Here is a 19,612-nt window from a genome sequence, read left to right as displayed (position 1 = left end):
AGAAAGCTCTAGAGATGACGAAGAATGCAGCAAATATGCAATATGATAAGGATATGTCTCAAAAGTTTTTAAGCTTCCGCTGAAGCATGAAATGGGAGAAGGTTTGAGTTAATGTATCTCATGGGGCCTTGGGCTTAGAAGTCAGAACTAAAATGTTAAAAAAGGGTCCATCTGAACTCAATATCACAGATACTATCCTAGCGAACCGACATCATGAATGTGGTTGGTTGCAGAAAATCTTGTGCAGGTGGTCTTCTACACCCACCACCATAAACTCCGTAGAAACTGGAGCACCAAACCCACCCACAGTCGAATTGAATTGCGGGAGAAGCTCAGACACACTTCTTTGCTTACAGTGGTGGGCTCGACGGGTAATCCAGGATGAAAAATCGGGAGGGATGCGCCCGTAAGCCTCCACGCACAGCCTGATGTTGTGCATGCTAAGACCAACCAAAGAAAATCATTCTCATGCACTTAGCATACATTGACTGGTCAATTCTTGACATCTCATTGCTTGCCGAATAGTCAGACCCTTTCGAAATGCGATGTTGACCGGGGAAGCAGACTTGCTAGTGGCTTAGAGTTAAGGCGAGGAGCACAGCAAGGTCCGCTAAAAAATGTCTTAGCTTTGAATGGACCTGGTTAAAATGATCCTATGACCATTCCTCGTACACATTCAGAATATAGAGAATATGCAAGCGCGGCTCTGCCCGTGTTAATCATGAATCGTAAATAAATCATTGGCAAAGGATAAAAAAAAAGGGAAGCTGGGTAGATCTGCCGCGTTCTAGGTAAAAGTGGATACACCACTACTCGAGTCATCTGTAACCGCAATTTTTGGCTATAAACTCACGTTTTGACCAATCGTATCTCTCAGAAATATTTTTGTGTAATGTTCCTCGTAAAGTGCGAAGCGATGCTACAATTTTGACAGTGTCTAGCGCGGTAGATGCAGCAAAGAGTCATTTCCACTACCGATTTAATATCGATGATATCGATACAGAAACAAGATCAGGCTTGGAGGATATTTTTGAGAAATGATAGGCGCTGTTCACGCAAAGGCAGTAATACTTTTCAGCCACGATGGGATACGGAAGGTCGTAGTCTCTCGTAGACCTTGTTCACATACTAATCACGTCCAGAACATTCAGTTAGTCATATCTTCTGGTGATCTCCACGGCGTAGTATGAGAAGCATGTGAATTGATTATTGAAGGCCAGGCAGTGATAAGGATGAAACAAGGATGGAAACAACTTGGACCTGAGCCGGTCTTAATAGGGCAGACACGGCCCCGAGATCTCCCTTGTAGAAAGATGCCGAAACCTCCCCTGACCAAAAGATATGGAGAATTTAGTTTCCGAACATGCCGCACCGTAACGTATCTCTGTATGTCTTGAGAAGAACAGGGGTCCCACACTGCCTTTCGCGATTGTGATTCAACAGAATTACGAATTCATCAATATTAGCCCACATTCAGACATTAGCCAATTGGGGGCTTTGGAAATATTGTCGACATCATGACTGCAAATCCCCTGACCAATACGGTGTGAATCTCATCAATATTCTTGAGCTAGAATCCATCTGAAGTTTTGATATTGAAATATTTTAATACTTTGGACGAACATCAAGTACCCCAATCAAATCCAACTATGATTCTTGGACATCTGTTGTTGAGGTTTCTCAAAAATGCATTAGATATCTGTTAATACCTCAATAGCTGAGCAGCCTGGCAACCTTGCTGTGACGATATGAGTTTGTTCGGTACATCGATGCTTCGTACAAAACTGCATTCTAATGATTGTAGTGACATTATAAGAAACTTGTTTCGATTCGTCTGCACTGTCAGCGCTAGAAATAGTTTCAAGGGGCCCCTCATATGTACCTCCGTACACTCTGCGTCGGACATGAATCTACTACATGCTTGCTTCAAAGTTGTGATATTCAAGCCCGGATACATCGTGACAACGTGTCAAATCAGCCGGAAAGCATGCAAAGAGATTGCTTGACACTTGCTTGAGTTCTCAATCCTTGAAAGAAGAGAAAGATTGGGCTAACTCGTTTACCCGACGGTCGTTTCCTCCAAATTGGGCGAGAGGCACGCTCAAAGGTTTGAAGCTGCAGATAGTACCCCATTAGGCAATTACCAACATTTGGAGATCCACTAACATCGTGATAAACGTACCGGGGTACTGCAGGCTGATCTCATTCATATGTAATCATATCCTTGAAGAAAAAGTGGGAATCCCTGACATCTTTGGTGTTGTAAGCCTGGCTACTGCAAACCTTCGCAAAAATGGTCGTAGATGTCAAGAAAATCAAATCTGGACAGCAATAATATAACATCGTCATTGATTGTACAATTTGAGACATGTTATCGCTTCTCCATAAAACATATGTGCCGGTGACCAAAACTTTCAAGCCGGGCGGCCGAAATACGATTGGGAGCTCGAGACGCGCATAATCTGGAACTTTGAAGGTTAAGGTTGTATCCGAAGATCAAAGGAAACTTCCTACACTGCATGCACTGTATGTACTGTGTGTATGTAACTTATGCTCCCACGCGTGTGTACGAGGGGAGCAGCGTATCAAACGATTTCCAAGCCACATAAACCATTTGATGTTCTAAATTGGGATATTGAAGAAGAATGTAAAATTCAGATCATTTTGCAACATAGAACATTGAGTTTGATACGCGATTCTTTTTACTGTATCGCGTGACAAAAAGATTGAGCACATACCTAATAATCATTTCCAGCTTTTAGCAAGATAGAGAATAAGAGCTTCCAGGTTATTCATCTCCGATTCTCATCTGCAGATATAACCGAGAAGGTGTTAACGGCTGACTCCTTCCGAAGTAACAGTTGGTAAATGGGTAGGAAAAGTTCCAAGGTTGACTCGATCAAGAAGTGGCATGAAAACTAAGGCAAAGCGGCGCTTATTACTTTCAATACTACATAACTCTGGAGTCTCTGACCTCTTACAAGTCTCATAATTTTATGATCTCTCCTATCCCGTCCAAAAAGCCCTTTAGTCTTAGTATCCCGTAACGTGGCTCGGCCGTCAGCTTGCTTAAAAAAAGTCTTGCTTCAAGTACTTCCATTCCACAACTTCACAAGCGATCTTTTTCATTCCTCAGTTCCTCAGAGCAAATCACTGCATATTCTTCAACAATCTATATGCAAGCAATCAAGCTCGTGGGGAGCTGTCCGTCATACCCGTTCGCTTGAAGGGAGGATCCTATCAAACTTGCATCCTCTCAATACCCCGGTTGATCACATTCAAGCGAACAGATCCTACGAATTTATGCCAAATGATAAATGCATACACATAAAAGTCCACATACACACAGTGCAGTACCGTACAGTATCTTGCGAAGATCGGATACTTTGGTAATAAATTAGCTCATGTTCAATGAAAGAGTAAAAGACAGTCAAAACTACCAATAACCAATCGGACAAAAAGTCTACTTAGATCTTCAGTATCTGCATTTCAGAGGCTGTCACGAGAAGCACGAGAAGTACCAAAAGTTACCAAAGACGCAGATGAAATCGTGCACAATAACATTACATGACCAGGATCAAGATACAGTACATGAAAAATACGACCTTGGGACCCCTTCAACCTTGAAACTTTATTATTAAGATCCATTGCGCTTTTGCCTTGCCAATCGCGAATACCTACCAATATCAATCAAAACAAGGACACTTGGGAAAGCAACAAAACCATCCAACTGTAAGAGAATGACTTAAACCACAATAAAGGATACCATGCGAATATCTCAAGCTTCAGAATCAAGCACTTTCGAATCAGATAGAATCTCCTCCTTCGTTTACCTAGGGTTTTCAATAATCCTGTAATGTAAATTATTTACTTCTCATTTCGGACAATTGAAAGGAACTTGACTCTTCGATTTAATTGGCGGTCCAGAAATCAACTTGTCCCTTGTCAGCTGGATCTTCCAATCACAAAGTCGAGTCGGAAAAATACCTTGGAACGCCCAGCTTCAAAAGATACATTTTACCTGTACCGTACCTCGTCCTTGCGTCTGGCGCAGCAAGTCCTTGAGTAGCATTTGTCGCAATGCTTACCAGGGTCATAGTTTCCGCAGTCAGGCCCATGTATGATAACGACATAGCGGAAAAGAAGAGAGAGAAGCCTTCTTGTCTAGCTTTCTGGATTTCTGGTCGCGTTCTTTTCCTCTAGAGTGTCTCGATACTTGTGCGGGACTAACTCGGCTTTGATTCTTAGTGTTGACTCCTCTTCCACCTATCATTTTGAGCATTTGATAACTCCGAATTTCTACCTACTGGTATCCTCTCTTCATCATTCCCACGTCTTGTTATTGTATAAAGAAGAGAGAGACTGAAGCAAAGGCGAAAAGAAAGACGGACTCGCTTCGAAACCTACTGAGCCCCTTCATCTATACCTATCTAGGTAAAGAGTAAGTTGAACCAATCAATCTTTATTCGGTCATTCTATCATCATTAGTTCATTGCCTACCTAGGTAGTAGTTGACTTACCTCTTCTCTACTGTTGTATTCGAGGGAAGGATTTCTGTCTCTTTTTGCTAATATTATTATTATTATTGTTAGTACAGCAGATATTCAAGCTTCGATTTCCCTCTCATAATTCCTCCTGTGACTACATACCACAGTGCATACTACACATTGACCATAATCTTTTTATATCTCCCACCCACCACTACTCCATACACGGCATCTCTCCCACGAGTTCGTTGCGAATAAAAGGCCATCTGTTGATCAATGACATGCTTACCTGATCTCATTTCTCATCGACACGACCCCAAGATCAATCCCAAAGACCCTCGTACGAACAGCTACAAATGCCCACGATTACCATATAACTACCGAGACCGAGTCGACTAAGAAAAGCCATAGGTACCAAATTACAAGACTGTACCTGAGAGAGTATAGGATAGCCGTCGCGCAACCTGTCATATATCCTGTTCAATTTTATCGAAAGATGATTTCGATCTAATCATCTATACTCTACTACCTTTCAGGTATCTTATACTGATCTACTTTGATAAGGAGTATCACGGAATACTATTGATTTTTTGCCCCAATAACACACCTACATATATGTCCATACCTAATACTGTTCTTCATTCTCTTCCTCTTCCTCTTCACAAACCACCAACCACCATCCAACAAAGGAACCATCGAAATTTCACACACAACTTATCACCTATCCTATCCACCTAGTACTTTCAGACCCAAACGTCCTTCAATAACTACTCGCAAGAAAAAAGGGAGGAAAGACCCCAAATTATATATTTATATTTATATTTATATTCATATTTATATGATTGGGAATTGTTTTCGTTGTGACCTTGATCCTTCACACACACACATACCACATACTACATACACTTTTCTTGCATATACATCGTTCATTTTCCGGGGTTCCAATTAATCGACATCTGGTTTTTTGGCTTTCGTTCAAGGGTCCGTTTCCCTTATCCGCTCGGCCTGGTATCAGCAACCCTTCACCCTACATATAACTATCCACATTATCCACTACTGTACACTATTCACACCACCTTCCACTACACTACTATTACGACACTACTACTTGATTAAAATCCCTTAAACTACCAAAAGCTCCAGCTACAGGATTCTTCAGTCGCCCGCATGCATGGTGCAGAACAAATCGCTTCGTTAATGCAGCTGAACGGCTTCTACGCCGCAGTCATCAAATCTTGGAGCTTGCATTCAAACCTCCTACATCTTTTTTTTTTTTTTTGCGACGATAGCGCAAACGCGCGCCGAACGTGAAAAGTGTTAGGAGTTGGGGTCAAGTTTAATATCATATATCTCATCGCCCAATACTGTCCTTGAAAAGTATTTTGGAATTTTTTATTCCTTTGTACTTTTCTTCTCGTCGACCCGTTCGTTGCGTTGCGTTCCGTTCCGTTGCGCATTTCGTCATGTACTCGGCCGTGACAAATGGTCTTGGAGGGGGTGGTAATGAAGCTCCATTTCAACCCACAACTATCAATCCTCAAGCTCTGAATCAAGGTGACTATAATCTCTATTAGATAATGCTGATAAGACTGGAAATATCTTTTGAAGCTCCCTTTTCCTTCCTCAAATGAATATATCTACTTAGTATATTTATATGTTCTTATCCTGAGAAGCTATGAACGTTTGACTGACTGAATCTTGCGATGCGATAGGAGCTCTCAACCCCGCCCAAGCAATTTCACCAAATGAAAGTCCTCGAGGAATAAAGCGAAGCCGCTCTCCAGATACATATAATGAAATACCACAGGTGGATAATCATATAGATGACGGTATGTTATCACTCCTCATATATTCGGGGTTCGCTTTATTCACACCTACCGTAACGATATGTTACATGCGCACTTACTTTACCCTTTCAAAAAAAATTGCTGACGCTTGTATCTTGTTCTAGGTGACTTAAAGCCCCGAAAGAGAGGAAGACCCATGAAGTTGAAGTCGGCCGTCAATACCTCGGAAAATTCTAAACAAAGCCAAATGCCACATTCAACCTCAGCCTCAAGCCAAAGTGGCCAGCCGCAGACTCCTCAGTCGCAGCATACGGTCTTACCTCATAACCGTACACCAGGCTCAAACTTGGCTCAAACGCCCGTTCCCAAGCCAACTCCTAAGACAGTTGTCAAAGCCTTACCAACTGTGAGGGATCACACCACCGACCAGTTAGGTGCAGAGGGAGATGAGTATATTCCACGAGAATATGATGAGCAGGGTGAGAAAAAGGTTTCAGCTATGGGACATTTGACAGATGGACGCGAATACAGGTGTCGAACATTCTATGTACCAAATCGAGGAGATAAATTATTCATGTTAGCAACAGAGTGTGCCAGAGTACTAGGATATCGGGACTCGTATCTACTGTTCAACAAGAACAGATCTCTCTACAAGATCATCGCCACCCAAGCAGAGAAGGAAGATTTAATCCATCAAGAAATCTTACCTTTCTCTTACCGCTCTCGCCAAATAGCGATCGTGACTGCAAAATCCATGTTCCGGCAATTTGGTAGCAGAGTTATCGTTAATGGGCGTCGGGTCAGAGATGATTATTGGGAAACGAAAGCACGCAAGCAAGGGTTCACGGAAGATGATCTTGCCGGGGAAAAGAGACCGGGCGCAGCAAAAGCCCGAGATGCCGCCGCTGCTGCCGAAGCTTCCGCTGCTCTTGCTGCAAGTCACCACCATGGCGATATTTATAGCAATGGCCCGGGACATTATGGGTACCCGCAAGCAGCGGTTCCATCTGCTATGATGGGTATTCCTAGTGCCACTAACCCACTGCCCATGATAACCACTCTTGCGCCAGAACAAACAGATATGCGTTTGAGAGACTATAGCAGCATTCAACGACCAAGACAAGAACTAGCCGGGACCGCGTACCAAGATAGGACTCAGCCTAGTTCACATGCCGATTTATCAAATCATGTGAATCAAGCAGCTGAATATAGTAAGCAGATCAATCAACAACGGAGCCGTAGTCACGAGTATCTGGAACGAAGGTGGAGGCAACCTCATGAGGTTTCTGGAGGTAGCATTGTGCAAGCTACGGGTATTCACGACGGTCTTCCATCTGCACAAAATTTGCGCTCACCACGAGCATCACAAAGTATTGCGCAGCAACCAATTCTGGCACATCAGAACCCACAGAATCTTTCATACTCTCAGGCTTCTCATCAACCTGGTATTGTTTCACAGCCTCCGATCAGAAGTGCACCATCAAGACAGGAGCAGGCAGCAGGGCGATCTCCCAGCATACCAATTGCGTCTGCGAGCAATATGAATCAAGGGACGAATCCTTATCAATTCACGTCTCAGAATCAGATGTGGCCATCAAGTCAACCACAGCAGTCCCCACAGCAACATGCGTTTAACCCAAGCTACCCACCCCATCCTAGTCAACAATCGCCACATATACAACAATCTCCTCATCAACCTCCCCCTCCAACACTTCGACAACCAGGAAGCAATCCTCAAATGCAACCCGCATTACAATATTCTGGTATGCAAGGAATGGGGCAAAATTACGCAGCACCAAATCGAAATATTTATCAACCTGAGTCAAACAATCAGCAATTTATGCAACCTACAACCTCCGGTTCCCAGCCTAGCTCTCAAGGCTGGGCTCCACAACAACCTACTGGAACTAGTGCTGGCTGGGGTTGGACAGGTCAACCGCAATAGATGGAGTTACAAGGACGAATATTACATAGTCAACGTTAGATGATGGCATCACAATGTAGGATGCATGCCAGAAAACGGGAATGAAACGAAGGATATGACACACCTCTCGAGATCAATATGATCGCCTATGCTACTTCTCGATCTGGATGTGTCCATGCTCCAACGCATCTTACATCGAATGTTCTCCAGCAATGGTGGAATGGGGTTACATCACAACACAGCAATATTCTATTTCGGTTCTCCCATGCCAAAGCATTTTCAAATGCTAAGCATCCAAATGGACTGCCTTTCTGTATAGCTATGGCATGTTTTCTCTCTTAAGGCTCTTATTTATTATCGCTTGTTCGTTCAATAACTTTTTCAGTTTTATACCTTATCTTTTCTTTTTCCTTTTCTTTTGCTTCTCTTTCTCGATGTATTTTTCCTCTTCTGTTTTTAACATCACACCACTTAATTTCTTCCCGAGTGCCTTTTCTTTGGATATGAAAGGTACCCTGGCACCTTTGTTCTCATTGTTGCGTTAACTACCTTTGTCTGTTCCTTGTTCTCTTTTACCTCCCAACTTTCAATGTGTGAGAATTCTTTGGTGGCAACGAAATGCATATGAGCTAAGGGTTAGCTTCGTTGAATTTTTTTTATCTAAGCAAGGGCATGCATCGATGGATTTGTTTGTTTACTTCTTGCCGATTTCAAGAGCATGGGGTATTATGGCTGGTTAGGATATACACTTTTGCATTACGTGCAAGGCTTTGGCATATGACGCATAGGGATTGATTTAACTGGGTTATACCCGTCATGAAAGCACATATTGGACGTAAGGGTCGAATGGGTGACTGTGTGGGTGGGATCGGGGGATGGAGTTTGGAAGGGAATACCTCTCTGTTTGTTTTGTGTGTTTTGAAAATTTGTAAACATTTTCGTTTTTTATTAAGGACATATTTATTGAGTCCTGACTGTTTGTCGTCTGTTCTATGTTGTGTCGTTTATCTTGAGTTGATAATTCCAATGATTTGTGTGGTGCGTGTCGTTGCATTATTGATGGGTGGATCGATGGTGGCGGTGTGGTTTTTGTGTTGTGCGTGATGATGATGATGATGATCGAAGGGAATACTGAGTTGAATGTGAATGTGCATTTGTGGGGTGAGGTGAAGTAATGCATGAGGAATGGTACGTGAGAGGTGGGATCAGGTGGTGGTATATGAGGGAATGAAACGTAATGGGCTGCAATGGGATGGAATGGGTATATATATGCATGGATACGGGTGGAAATGGAAATAGAGATGTGCAAATAACATACATACTCTGGGGAAAGTGAAATATTGAAATATTAGCAATAATTCTGTTGATGTTGGGTGTGTTTGCGATTGTTCTTAAACTTATGTTGGTGTGGTCGATATTAGTATGGTGGAGGTGAGGTGATGGTGGTTGGTATTGGTGTTGATTAATCTTGATCATAATCTTAATCGTCATATCGAGATTGATTAACATGATTCATCAACTTGATCAGTGAATGTGTACTGCTTGGAATTTGGAACGATTTTCTCGTTGGATTGAGGAATTGGGAAGTTGGGGAGTTGAGATTTAAGATTTGAGATTTGAGATTTGAGATTTGAGATTTGAGATTTGAGATTTGCCTGAGTAGGTAGATGGGTAGATGTTTGGGAATGGGATAGGATAGGATGGAATGGGATGGGATGAGATGGAATGGAGAGAGGATATTGAGAGGGATTGGGTTGAGAGTAGAGGTTTGATGGCTTTGAGTGTTATTAAGGTGTTGGAATTAGGGTTGGGGTTAGTGTTGCTAATGGGTTGGGGTTTGTTTTGTGGGTTCTTTTGGATAGGTGGGTATGAGGGAGAGTGTGAGGATTGAAATTTCTGGGGTTTTTTTTAATTGTTTCTTGTTTTTTTTTTTACTTTCTTTGAAGGGGGAGAGGTGATGGTGAAGGAGTTGCTTGAGATGATGAGGTGTTGGGTGAGATGGGATGAATGAGGGGATGGAGTGAGGTTGGGGGACTGGGATGTGATGGGGTGTGTAGATTGTTATACGATGTCCCAGCTGTATGACACTCTAATATGAGATGAAATAGGATAGGATAGGGGGGTTTGAATATGGGAACAATTAGAGATGTAAATTGGGGATGTGAGAAATATGGGAGATAGATCGGTTGAGGATGTAAATGTTGGTTTTTTCTTAGATTTGAAAAGGGAAGGGAGAAGGGAGATATAGAGGAGATGTTGAATTGTTGTTAGGTAAGAGGGTGGGGGAAGGGGGAGTGTTCGAATGGAAGCGGAAGAGGTTTATGGATATGGATAAGAAAGCAATGATGAGTGGGTTTTTGTTCGAGTCTCGCAAATGTATCCTAATATTCTATATATTCTTACTACTAACTTTTCAACGATTGATTATCTATCTATCTATTTATATGCACGCTTAGTATTCATTCTCTTCCTATCCCCGCAAATCTAAACCAAAGCATTCGAAATCTCCAACTCAACACCCTCGTCTGTTTTTCCTACAACTTTCAAACTTTCCAAGTCCTTCACAACCCAGTCGGCGCCGGCTTCGACGACTTGTTCTATGGTGTGTGTGGTTACTACGGCTAGCACTTTGCACCCGGCTGCTTTGCCGGCGCGGATACCCGCAGGACTGTCTTCGAGGACGAGGAGGGAGCCATCGGGAGCGGAAGAGAGGTTGAGTTTGGATTTGCCCATGTTGTAACAGGCTGGGAGGAGGGGTGTTAGTATTTTGGGGGGTTGGGGTTCTAAGAGAGGATAGGGGAGAGACACGAACTCGGATCAGGTTTTCCATTTGGAACATCTTCTGCAACGACGAGATGCTCTGGGATGGGAAGTTTGAGGACGTTAAGCCAGCCGGTCACGAGGGGGGAAGTGCCGGATGTTACGATGGCCCAGGGGTGGGAGGCGCTGATTAGAGAGGTGAGGAGGGAGCGAGCACCGGGGATTTCGACGGCGTCGTCCCCGTAGTTTTTGGGGAGGAGTCCTTCCATGTGTTTTATGTCTGGGTGGAGTGTTAGGTTGTGGGGGGTTGAAATTTGGGGAGGCGTTCTGATGGGATGGTATCATGATGGTTGTTTGAAGTTAAAGGAGCAGAACTATAGCGGGATGCCCTTGTGGGTTTGAATAAATATATTCTCAATGAGAAGAGCTGGGACGGTTGACCGCTCAATAATGTGAACACGATTCGTGATCTAGCTAGGATACGAATTCCACTCGGATCGAGAATCGACCACTTCTCTTTTAACCCTGTCACCCCTTCGGATGGAATAATACTTAAGAACTAAACTTGGTTTTCGAAGCATTCTTTCAAGGCCTCGCTAGTAGGTAGTATGGTAAGAAACCAAGCAAAAGACTTCTTGCCGATTTAAGGGTAGATAAAAAGGATGAGAGTAGTTGATAGATATTTGGAAGTTCGAGACTGGGAGTAGATAATAAATAGAGCTTACAATCCCAATTTGCTTTCTCTGGAGCAATAATCTTCAAGACATCAATACTTCTCCTCCCATGACTTGTCTGTAAAATCACATTAGGATCTACTCCTATTTCGTTACCTAGCCTGGCAATTTTTGTTATTCAAGATCTCTCATTAACATATTTGGAAAAGAGAATCTTACTGATGCCAATGCTTAACGATAGCATCGGTACTGTCAATGATAGTACCATCCATATCGAAAAGTAGCCCTTTAAAGACCACTTTTTGAGGTGGAGCAGAAAACTCTCGTGGAATAGAACCCATGATCTCTTCCTTTACAAAATTAATTCAATCGAATATAATAAGAAGATCGCGGGGATCAAAACCCAAGTAACCGTAAGTAAATTGGTGGGGTGGATGTTGAGATATGTGAAATTGGCGAGAGAGACCCTTTGAACCGTCTAAATCCGACTAAAACTTTGCAATTCTCCTCCTCAAATCAGATATGCAACAAAACTTTTTTTGTTGATAGATTCAGACCTCGTGATTGTTAAATCGTTGAGTGAATTTTTTGAAAAGTTTCTTGGGGGGTGGCAAGATTAAATAGAGAATGAAGAATGAAGGAAAGTAATGATGTTTGATTCTGACTCGATATGAAGGAAGTTGACGTGGGCGGGGAGCACAAGCAATAAGTAGAAGCGTCTAATAAGGGAGTGTGCTCATCTCCATTGAAGCGGGCGGAATCATGTGACGTTGTTGTCGGAGCTGCGTGATTGGGATTAGTAGAAGGAAGCTAGAGAGAAAATGGCTTAGCGTTGATGGATTAGAAAATAATTTTAGTGCGATAAGGATTTGGAAAATCGAAAAATTCCATTATCGAAAATACTACAGTTGAGATCAACAACAGCATCTATTTGAGAATTGCACAACAGTACTCAAGATGCCTAAAGTCGGAAGTAAGTGAATGACATAGGTTATCATGTTCCGAAGGATTAATAACTAATTGATTTGCAATTCAGAGCCAAAGAGTAAACGTGTTCCAGTGCGTCTTCGTCACAAGATCGAGAAAGCATCAGTCGCAAAACAAAAGAAAGCTCGTAAGGAAGGAAAGAAAAATCCAGAATGGCGATCGCGATTAAAGAAGGATCCTGGAATTCCAAATTTGTTCCCATATAAAGATAAGATCTTGCAAGAGATTGAGGAAGGAAGAAGGAGGAAGACTGAAGAGGCTGCGAAACGACGAGCTGATGCGAAGGCTACCAAGACTGGAGAACAAGTCGAGAGAGAGGTAGAGGCTAGAATGGAAGGTGTTGATGAGGAGGATATTGAGCTTATGGATGAGGACGAGGATATGGACGATGACGATGACGAGTCCAATCCTATGGCAGCTTTACTTGCCAGTGCCAAAGCTGCTGCTGCGCAATACGAAGACGACCTTGTTAGTGGAGATGAGATGGACGAGGATGATGATTCCGAATCGGAAGAAGATGATGCATTCGATGGTGTTAAGCTCTCGGGATTACCTACACGAAAGGATGGATCAAGAAAAGCTTTCGACAAGGTTTTCAAGCAAGTTGTTGATCAAGCAGATGTTGTTCTATATGTCCTCGATGCTCGCGATCCCGAAGGTACCCGATCGAAAGAAGTCGAACGTATGGTTATGGCTGCTGCAAGTGGTGGAAAGAGATTGATTCTTATTCTCAACAAAATCGATCTTATTCCTCCTCCAGTCCTCAAAGCATGGCTCATTCACCTCCGAAGATATTTCCCAACCTTACCATTACGAGCTTCTGGACCAGCGGCAAACGCACACACTTTCAACCACAGTCAATTGACTGTTAAGAGTACTTCGCAAACACTTTTCAAGGCTTTGAAATCATTTGCCGCTGCAAAACAACTCAAACGTTCTGTTTCTGTTGGTGTTATTGGATATCCCAACGTTGGAAAATCTTCTGTTATCAATGCCCTCACATCCCGTCTTGGTGGTGCTGGTGCAGCATGCCCAGTTGGTGCCGAAGCCGGTGTTACTACATCTCTCCGATCAGTTAAGATTGATAGTAAATTGACCTTACTTGATTCTCCCGGTATTGTTTTCCCAACCGCTGGCGATAACTCTAAGGCATCGAAAATTGAAGAGCAAGCCAGACTTGTTCTCCTTAACGCTATTCCCCCCAAGCAAATTGAGGACCCAGTACCCGCAGTAACATTGTTGCTGAAGAGATTGAGCGCCTCCCAAGATATGCTCAACAAGCTTATGGATGTCTATGGATTACCGCCATTGGTTTCTATCAATGGCGATTCAACTTCCGATTTCCTGATCCAAGTCGCCAGAAAGAGAGGAAGACTTGGAAAGGGTGGTGTACCAAATATTAGCAGTGCTGCCACAACAGTCATCACAGATTGGAGAGATGGTAGAATTCAAGGATGGATGGATGCACCTGTTTTGGCCATCGCACCAGAGAAGATTGCCGGTGCCACCGTTGGCGAGGATGTCAAGGGTGACCAAAAGGAGATTGTTAAGGAGTGGGCTGAAGAATTCAAGTTGGAGGGACTATGGGGAGATAGTTCTTCAAAGGATGAGGCTATGGAGGAATAGATTTTGCTGGATGATAACAGTAAGGAATATCTTGTGCATGATCATCAGTATGTGGTTATCAGTATGGTGTTTGGCGTAATGGCTGGGTTCAAAAGTTGGCCAGGTCAGTTGGTTGTAGATACAAATTACAACAAAATAATCAACTATATGATGAACAATTTCGATTGGGCAACTTTTTGTGTTATGTTTAGCGATACCTCAAATTTCAAGCTTTCAAGTGAAGTGGGCATCTTTCAATTCTATCAACTGAGATGCATAAACTGGACTGGTATTAGATCTACCCAACAAGGTCTATTGCTCGAAATTTCGAAGTGAACAGAAATACAAGGTTTGGGAGCAATTTATACTATGGGTTTCATTATACATGAGTATTTGATGCGATATTTCTCAAATGTTTAAGAGCACTTGACACCTTAGAAAATAAAAATTGTACGCGCTTCTGAGTTTCTCATTTAAGCAAGGAGATCATTTACAACAGATGTCATTCTAATTAACCATATTCTTATACCTTATACGTATAGTAATTTTTGGGAAGAGGCTCTGTTCGGCGCGGACCTCGATGATTTCATACCAGATCACTGGTTCGAGGAGCATGGTAAGACGATGGAAGAATCCCCCTCTGCTGTTTGTGGCCATGGAAAGAAGAGAGATCCTGGGCTGCATCTTGCCCGTAATATCATCTGGATCGTCGTTGCAGCTACTATGATCATCGATATCAAAGTTGGCTCTTCTGACGAGATAGGCGAGCTTATCCCAATCGATCTCCTTGCATACATTTACAGCTTAGTCAAGCGCGCTCTTCGTTTCAAAGCTTCATTTCACCTATGTGGTTCTTGCGTGCACGAAATTATTGCAAAATATCGTAATACTTATAGTAGAAGTTATATATCTCTACTATAATTGATATTGCTAGCCGGAAAGTGATATGAGGGCCTGTTTGATGCGGGGTGGGAGGGGGGTGATCTTGACGATAGATATCATGCGTTTTGGTGGTGGCTCATTTGATGGATGGTATTATGAATGATCAAAGTTAAGCTCAAAAATTCAAGACATAAACAGAAACCCACTTCCCCCTCCATAAATATCTTGCACATACAGAATCATAAGATGCCAACATCCTACAAATACCAGCTCGTTCAAAGGCATGGCAAGGCCACCTTTTTCGAGAGTCTTCTTTACAGCTAGCACCGGAGTATTTAAAGATGATTAATAGAGTGGTGTTAAAGAAATAGAGGCGTAGTATGCAAGCTAGTGTTCAATTATAAAGGAATTTATGCTCATGGCATCTAACTAAGTTCTGTTTTTGATACACTGGCACTTGGAGAACGTGTTCCCAATAGTCCGGAGTGTAGCTTAATTTAAGAGTTTCATCTTGAGATTTTGAGAATGCTATTGTCAATTCCATGCATTCATTATCCTAAAAAAAAATCAACAACCAAAACTATCTCAATATTTGAAATGATCTCAGCATTTCAAAAGGTTTGGAGATTCCAGGAATTTGAACTTTTGGTCTACAGTCCAGACTGTTCGGACCTCCTGCTAGAAGGCTATAAAACATTGATTGTAAGCGTGTGAAACTTAAATTCACCCAACACCCTTCCATAAATAGACTTCTCAGCAAAGCAATCCGTCTTATTTCTCTGCACAGCTTCAAGTTGTACAATTTGCAGAACTTCCAATCGGAATCATCAATCACAAGTACTGTTGGCAAATTTTTCAAGAACCAGCATCCCAGCATTATCACTATGATTAGCAACATCTTTGATCCGTTCGGTTAACAACGATGGAGCATCCTCAGCATTCTCCAGCAAAAATGTTGCCACATCGAAATTTCGATTCAGTAAAGCTTTGAAAACTGCTTCCTCTGTGATCAAATCATCCAAAGATCCTCTTACACGAAGAATGGCATTCAACCCCTCAAGAGTATAGACCCAGGAACCGGCTATAAGTACAATATGTGAACTTCCGACTATTTCAGTGCCACAAGAATCCAAAACAAAGGTGAACGTCTCAATGGTAACTGAATTTTTGATCATCGAGTCAAAAACTTCCTGGTTGACGAACTGGATCCCCTTCACACCAAGTATTACTTTCCAAACCTGGTAATATGGAGGCACTGCATCAATCACTATCTCTCGTGTTAGAATACCAGGACCCAATTGCTCCATAAAATATGTGATGGTATTTGAGTCATAGCTTCTGAAGGCATTCCTGACCATTTGCTCCGTAATCGAGTCGACGTGCTTGAACTCAAAAAACTTCTTTACGGTTTCACAAGAATCATGACGAACAATTTCCGCTACCATTTCTTCATCAAAAGTCTCTTCGTCCATAAGATCAAGAACTTGAGCCAGCTCACCCAGACCTCTGGTTTTGATACTGTCCTCAAAAATCTTTGCGGATATTGGTACCTCATTGGAAGCTCTATAAAAAGATTTCATAGCTCGTGATAAATCAAGATAAATGCCTTCTCTCAAACGCTTTTCGAGTTGATTGAGAAAATGGTTTCGACTCTTCTCGTGATTTAGAAGGACATTTTTTACCTCCTTACGTACTTTCTGTCTTTGGGGGTTACGACTCCTGGGAGCCACCCAGTACATCATGTCTTCAACAGGAATTAGGTCATGCATATAAGGGGGTTCATACTCGTAGCATTCGCGAAGAGTGTCGGATATTCGATTAGGATTAGCTCCGAGGTCCAGAAGATACTTCACTGAATCAGGGCTGCTATGTCTAATTGCCACAAGAAATGGGGTAAGACCATCACGTAATGGCGCATCGACTTCTTCCTTATAATTGTTGATCCCGTTCTCCAAAATCTCAGGAAGATTGAAGGCTGCTCCCAGCATTCTAAGACGACTCTTGGATGGATATTGATTTGATTGTGGAAGATCACCCAACACCTCGTCTACAACATCCGTGATCTGGCTTTCCATGCTTCCTGAGTAGTTATAGGCGTCGATTTGAGCGAACCACCACTTTAATGAAGGGCTCAGCTTGGCACTAAGAGCAAAGCTTTTATAGAGAGGTTCCCTGCATCTCCTTCCTGGGACAGAATTTTTGGCATGATAGGCCCAATAACAGATGGAATATCTTTCAAAAGTAAAAAACTCCCAACCCAGTTTCCTTGTCTGGTTTCTCACGTTGACATCATATTCGTGCTTTATTCTTTCAACCGACTCAAATCTTTTTGGCGCCATGAAAGCTAGGCAGGTCTTCATCACAAAAAAGTGACATTCTTCACATTGAAACTCGACTTTCACAGCGCAATGATTGGTGAGATACTCCTCGACCGATAAGTGGGCGAATCGAAAATTGCCTTCCGAATTTTGAATAACAAAGTTGCTACAGCACTAGTTGAAACCAGGTTAGTGTTTACTATAATGCTGCACCATTATCCAAGATTCATCTTACATGCAACACAACTTCTGTGCTCAAAGGACTTCGCGTTATTCTCTGAAGTTTAGGATCATGATCAAGCGACAGCTCGATAACTTTAAGAACCTCGTCTGCGCGCAGTGCAGTTTTGCAGCATAATAGCCATTTGCAAACTGACTTGAAGACGCTAGTACTGTAAGCTCCTGGCTTTGTCTTCATCAAATATACCGTTTCGTATGCACTGTTTAAGGATTGCTCCAAGGAAGTGTTCCGATTTTTAATATTCAACAGCTGGATCTCAATATCTTCGGGCAAAAATGTTTGAGTTTCGATCGGAAACATTATTGCAAGCTGCAAGGTGACCCATTTGAACCTAAGATTGCGTTAATGACTCTGCATGTATTGGATAGGTATACAACCTACATTCCACCTGCAAGATTTGATAGAACTAGCACTATCTGATCCATGAGTTGTCGCTTGGTTTTCTCGTCATTACAACCAATGTCTTCCTCTTTAGATTTCACTTCGCTTTTAATGTACTCAGTCATATCCTTCAATGTATCTTCGGTGGTCAAAATAACACCCTCTGATGCAGTGAAAACCTTGTCCACATCCACATCCAATCGACTTGAAAAAACAAACTTGATACCATCAAGCTGCTTGGCCTGAAGCTTTCTCAATTTTGCTAGAAGCTTGCTGAAATCAACGCATTCGTCAAGGGCATCTATGACAATGATGACTGTACTGACTCGTTGACACAATTTTAGAAGCGCGGCCGACCACTCATCGGTTGTCGGTATAGTAGGGTCAGGTGGCTTTGCATCATTAAACATGGAAACGATGCTAGCTTCTATTGCATTTCCATCTAACGTCCATGCCAGCTGGGACACCAGACTTCGAATAACATTATCTGATGTTGTTGGCGAGATACAATAGAAATAAATCATGCGCTGATCATCTTGTCTGGCTACATCAGAATAGAACGATTGAACGATGGTAGACATGATTGAAGTCTTTCCAACTCCAATAGTCCCTCGTAGCCAAAACACAGGCGCTGCATTTTGATGCAGCCATTTGGTATATTTCTCGACAATCCATTCTCCGGCATGTGGGTACTCCGAAAGTAATTGTCGAGCAGTGTAATGCTGTGAAATATGTGGTTTATCAGATATCCATTGAATGACTTCAAGATTTTTTTCATCGGTCCTGTCTAGCTGTAAAATCAGCTCTCGTAGTTCGGTTTCAAATCGCTTGTGGTTTTGCGAGTCATTGAGTTGTAGATCGCTCATGAAATTGTTCTTGCAATCTTCGACCTCACCGAGCAACTTTTTCCACTCATCTTTCCTGACAATCGATGCAGCGTGTCTTACAATTGTGTTTCTGTTGAAATTATTAATTGCAGTCGCCTCATACCGAAGTATCTTCCAGTACAGAGTCGAAATCGATTCTTTCAGTTGCTTCTCCGATTTGCCTTGTGAGAAATTGAGGTAGTCCCAGCTGAGAGATGTAAATTGTTGGACGATTTCTACAACTTTTTGTAGCCCACTTAATGCCGCCTCCTGTTCTTCGGAGTGGTTCAAAATGAGCTATGAAAATCAGCGCCAGTCAAGAGAGAGTGATATCATACCTACCGGTAATAAAACTGATACGCAGGCCCATGGAATTCCTGCATGAATGGGGTCAAGTCCAGCGGCTGTGTCTCCAATTGGCTTGATTAATTTGAAGATTTTTACAATCTTATCAAACTGTGGTCCAATTTTAATTGCTTTCTTGCGCCAATAAAACACCCATTGCTTGTCCTCCATTATACGACGCTTTCTAAAAAGTAAGTCGCCAAGCTCTTGTTCTTGTCCCACATTGTTCTTGAAATTGGAATCCTTTTTTATGATCGACTGCAATCGTTCGTATAGATCGAAATCTTCGTGCTTAAATTTTTCATATGCTTCTTTTCACAAAATGTCATTCTGATTCGCCAAAGCCATGAAGGCT

General features: G+C 42.4%; 4 protein-coding genes across 4 annotated transcripts; 2 read left to right on the top strand and 2 right to left on the bottom strand.

The window, feature by feature from the left end:
• Positions 1-5,950: 5,950 nt before the first annotated feature.
• Positions 5,951-8,219, top strand: Bfra_010485 (putative chromatin remodelling complex subunit protein; the record flags this gene model as incomplete). The annotated part of the gene is made up of 3 exons (XM_037340818.1): positions 5,951-6,041; positions 6,200-6,316; positions 6,439-8,219. The coding sequence occupies 3 exons, from the start codon at positions 5,951-5,953 to the stop codon at positions 8,217-8,219; spliced, it is 1,989 nt and encodes a 662-aa protein (XP_037186461.1).
• A 2,463-nt stretch (positions 8,220-10,682) lies between these two features.
• Bfra_010484 (putative glycerol-3-phosphate phosphatase protein) lies at positions 10,683-11,973 on the bottom strand (the record flags this gene model as incomplete). Its single annotated transcript, XM_037340817.1, has 4 exons — positions 10,683-10,942; positions 11,011-11,238; positions 11,684-11,793; positions 11,852-11,973. The coding sequence occupies 4 exons, from the start codon at positions 11,971-11,973 to the stop codon at positions 10,683-10,685; spliced, it is 720 nt and encodes a 239-aa protein (XP_037186460.1).
• Positions 11,974-12,589: 616 nt separating this feature from the next.
• Bfra_010483 (putative nuclear gtp-binding protein nug1 protein) lies at positions 12,590-14,245 on the top strand (the record flags this gene model as incomplete). Its single annotated transcript, XM_037340816.1, has 2 exons — positions 12,590-12,605; positions 12,669-14,245. The coding sequence occupies 2 exons, from the start codon at positions 12,590-12,592 to the stop codon at positions 14,243-14,245; spliced, it is 1,593 nt and encodes a 530-aa protein (XP_037186459.1).
• A 1,688-nt stretch (positions 14,246-15,933) lies between these two features.
• On the bottom strand, positions 15,934-19,428 carry Bfra_010482 (putative ankyrin repeat protein; the record flags this gene model as incomplete). Its single annotated transcript, XM_037340815.1, has 4 exons — positions 15,934-17,598; positions 17,660-17,996; positions 18,047-19,209; positions 19,255-19,428. The coding sequence occupies 4 exons, from the start codon at positions 19,426-19,428 to the stop codon at positions 15,934-15,936; spliced, it is 3,339 nt and encodes a 1,112-aa protein (XP_037186458.1).
• Positions 19,429-19,612: the final 184 nt, after the last annotated feature.

This window comes from Botrytis fragariae (assembly GCF_013461495.1).
Source record: "Botrytis fragariae strain BVB16 chromosome Unknown tig00000797, whole genome shotgun sequence".
Classification (NCBI taxonomy): Eukaryota; Fungi; Ascomycota; class Leotiomycetes; order Helotiales; family Sclerotiniaceae; genus Botrytis; species Botrytis fragariae.
The sequence above is the reverse complement of the archived record's forward strand: the minus strand, read 5'-3'. Positions and strand labels throughout refer to the sequence as shown.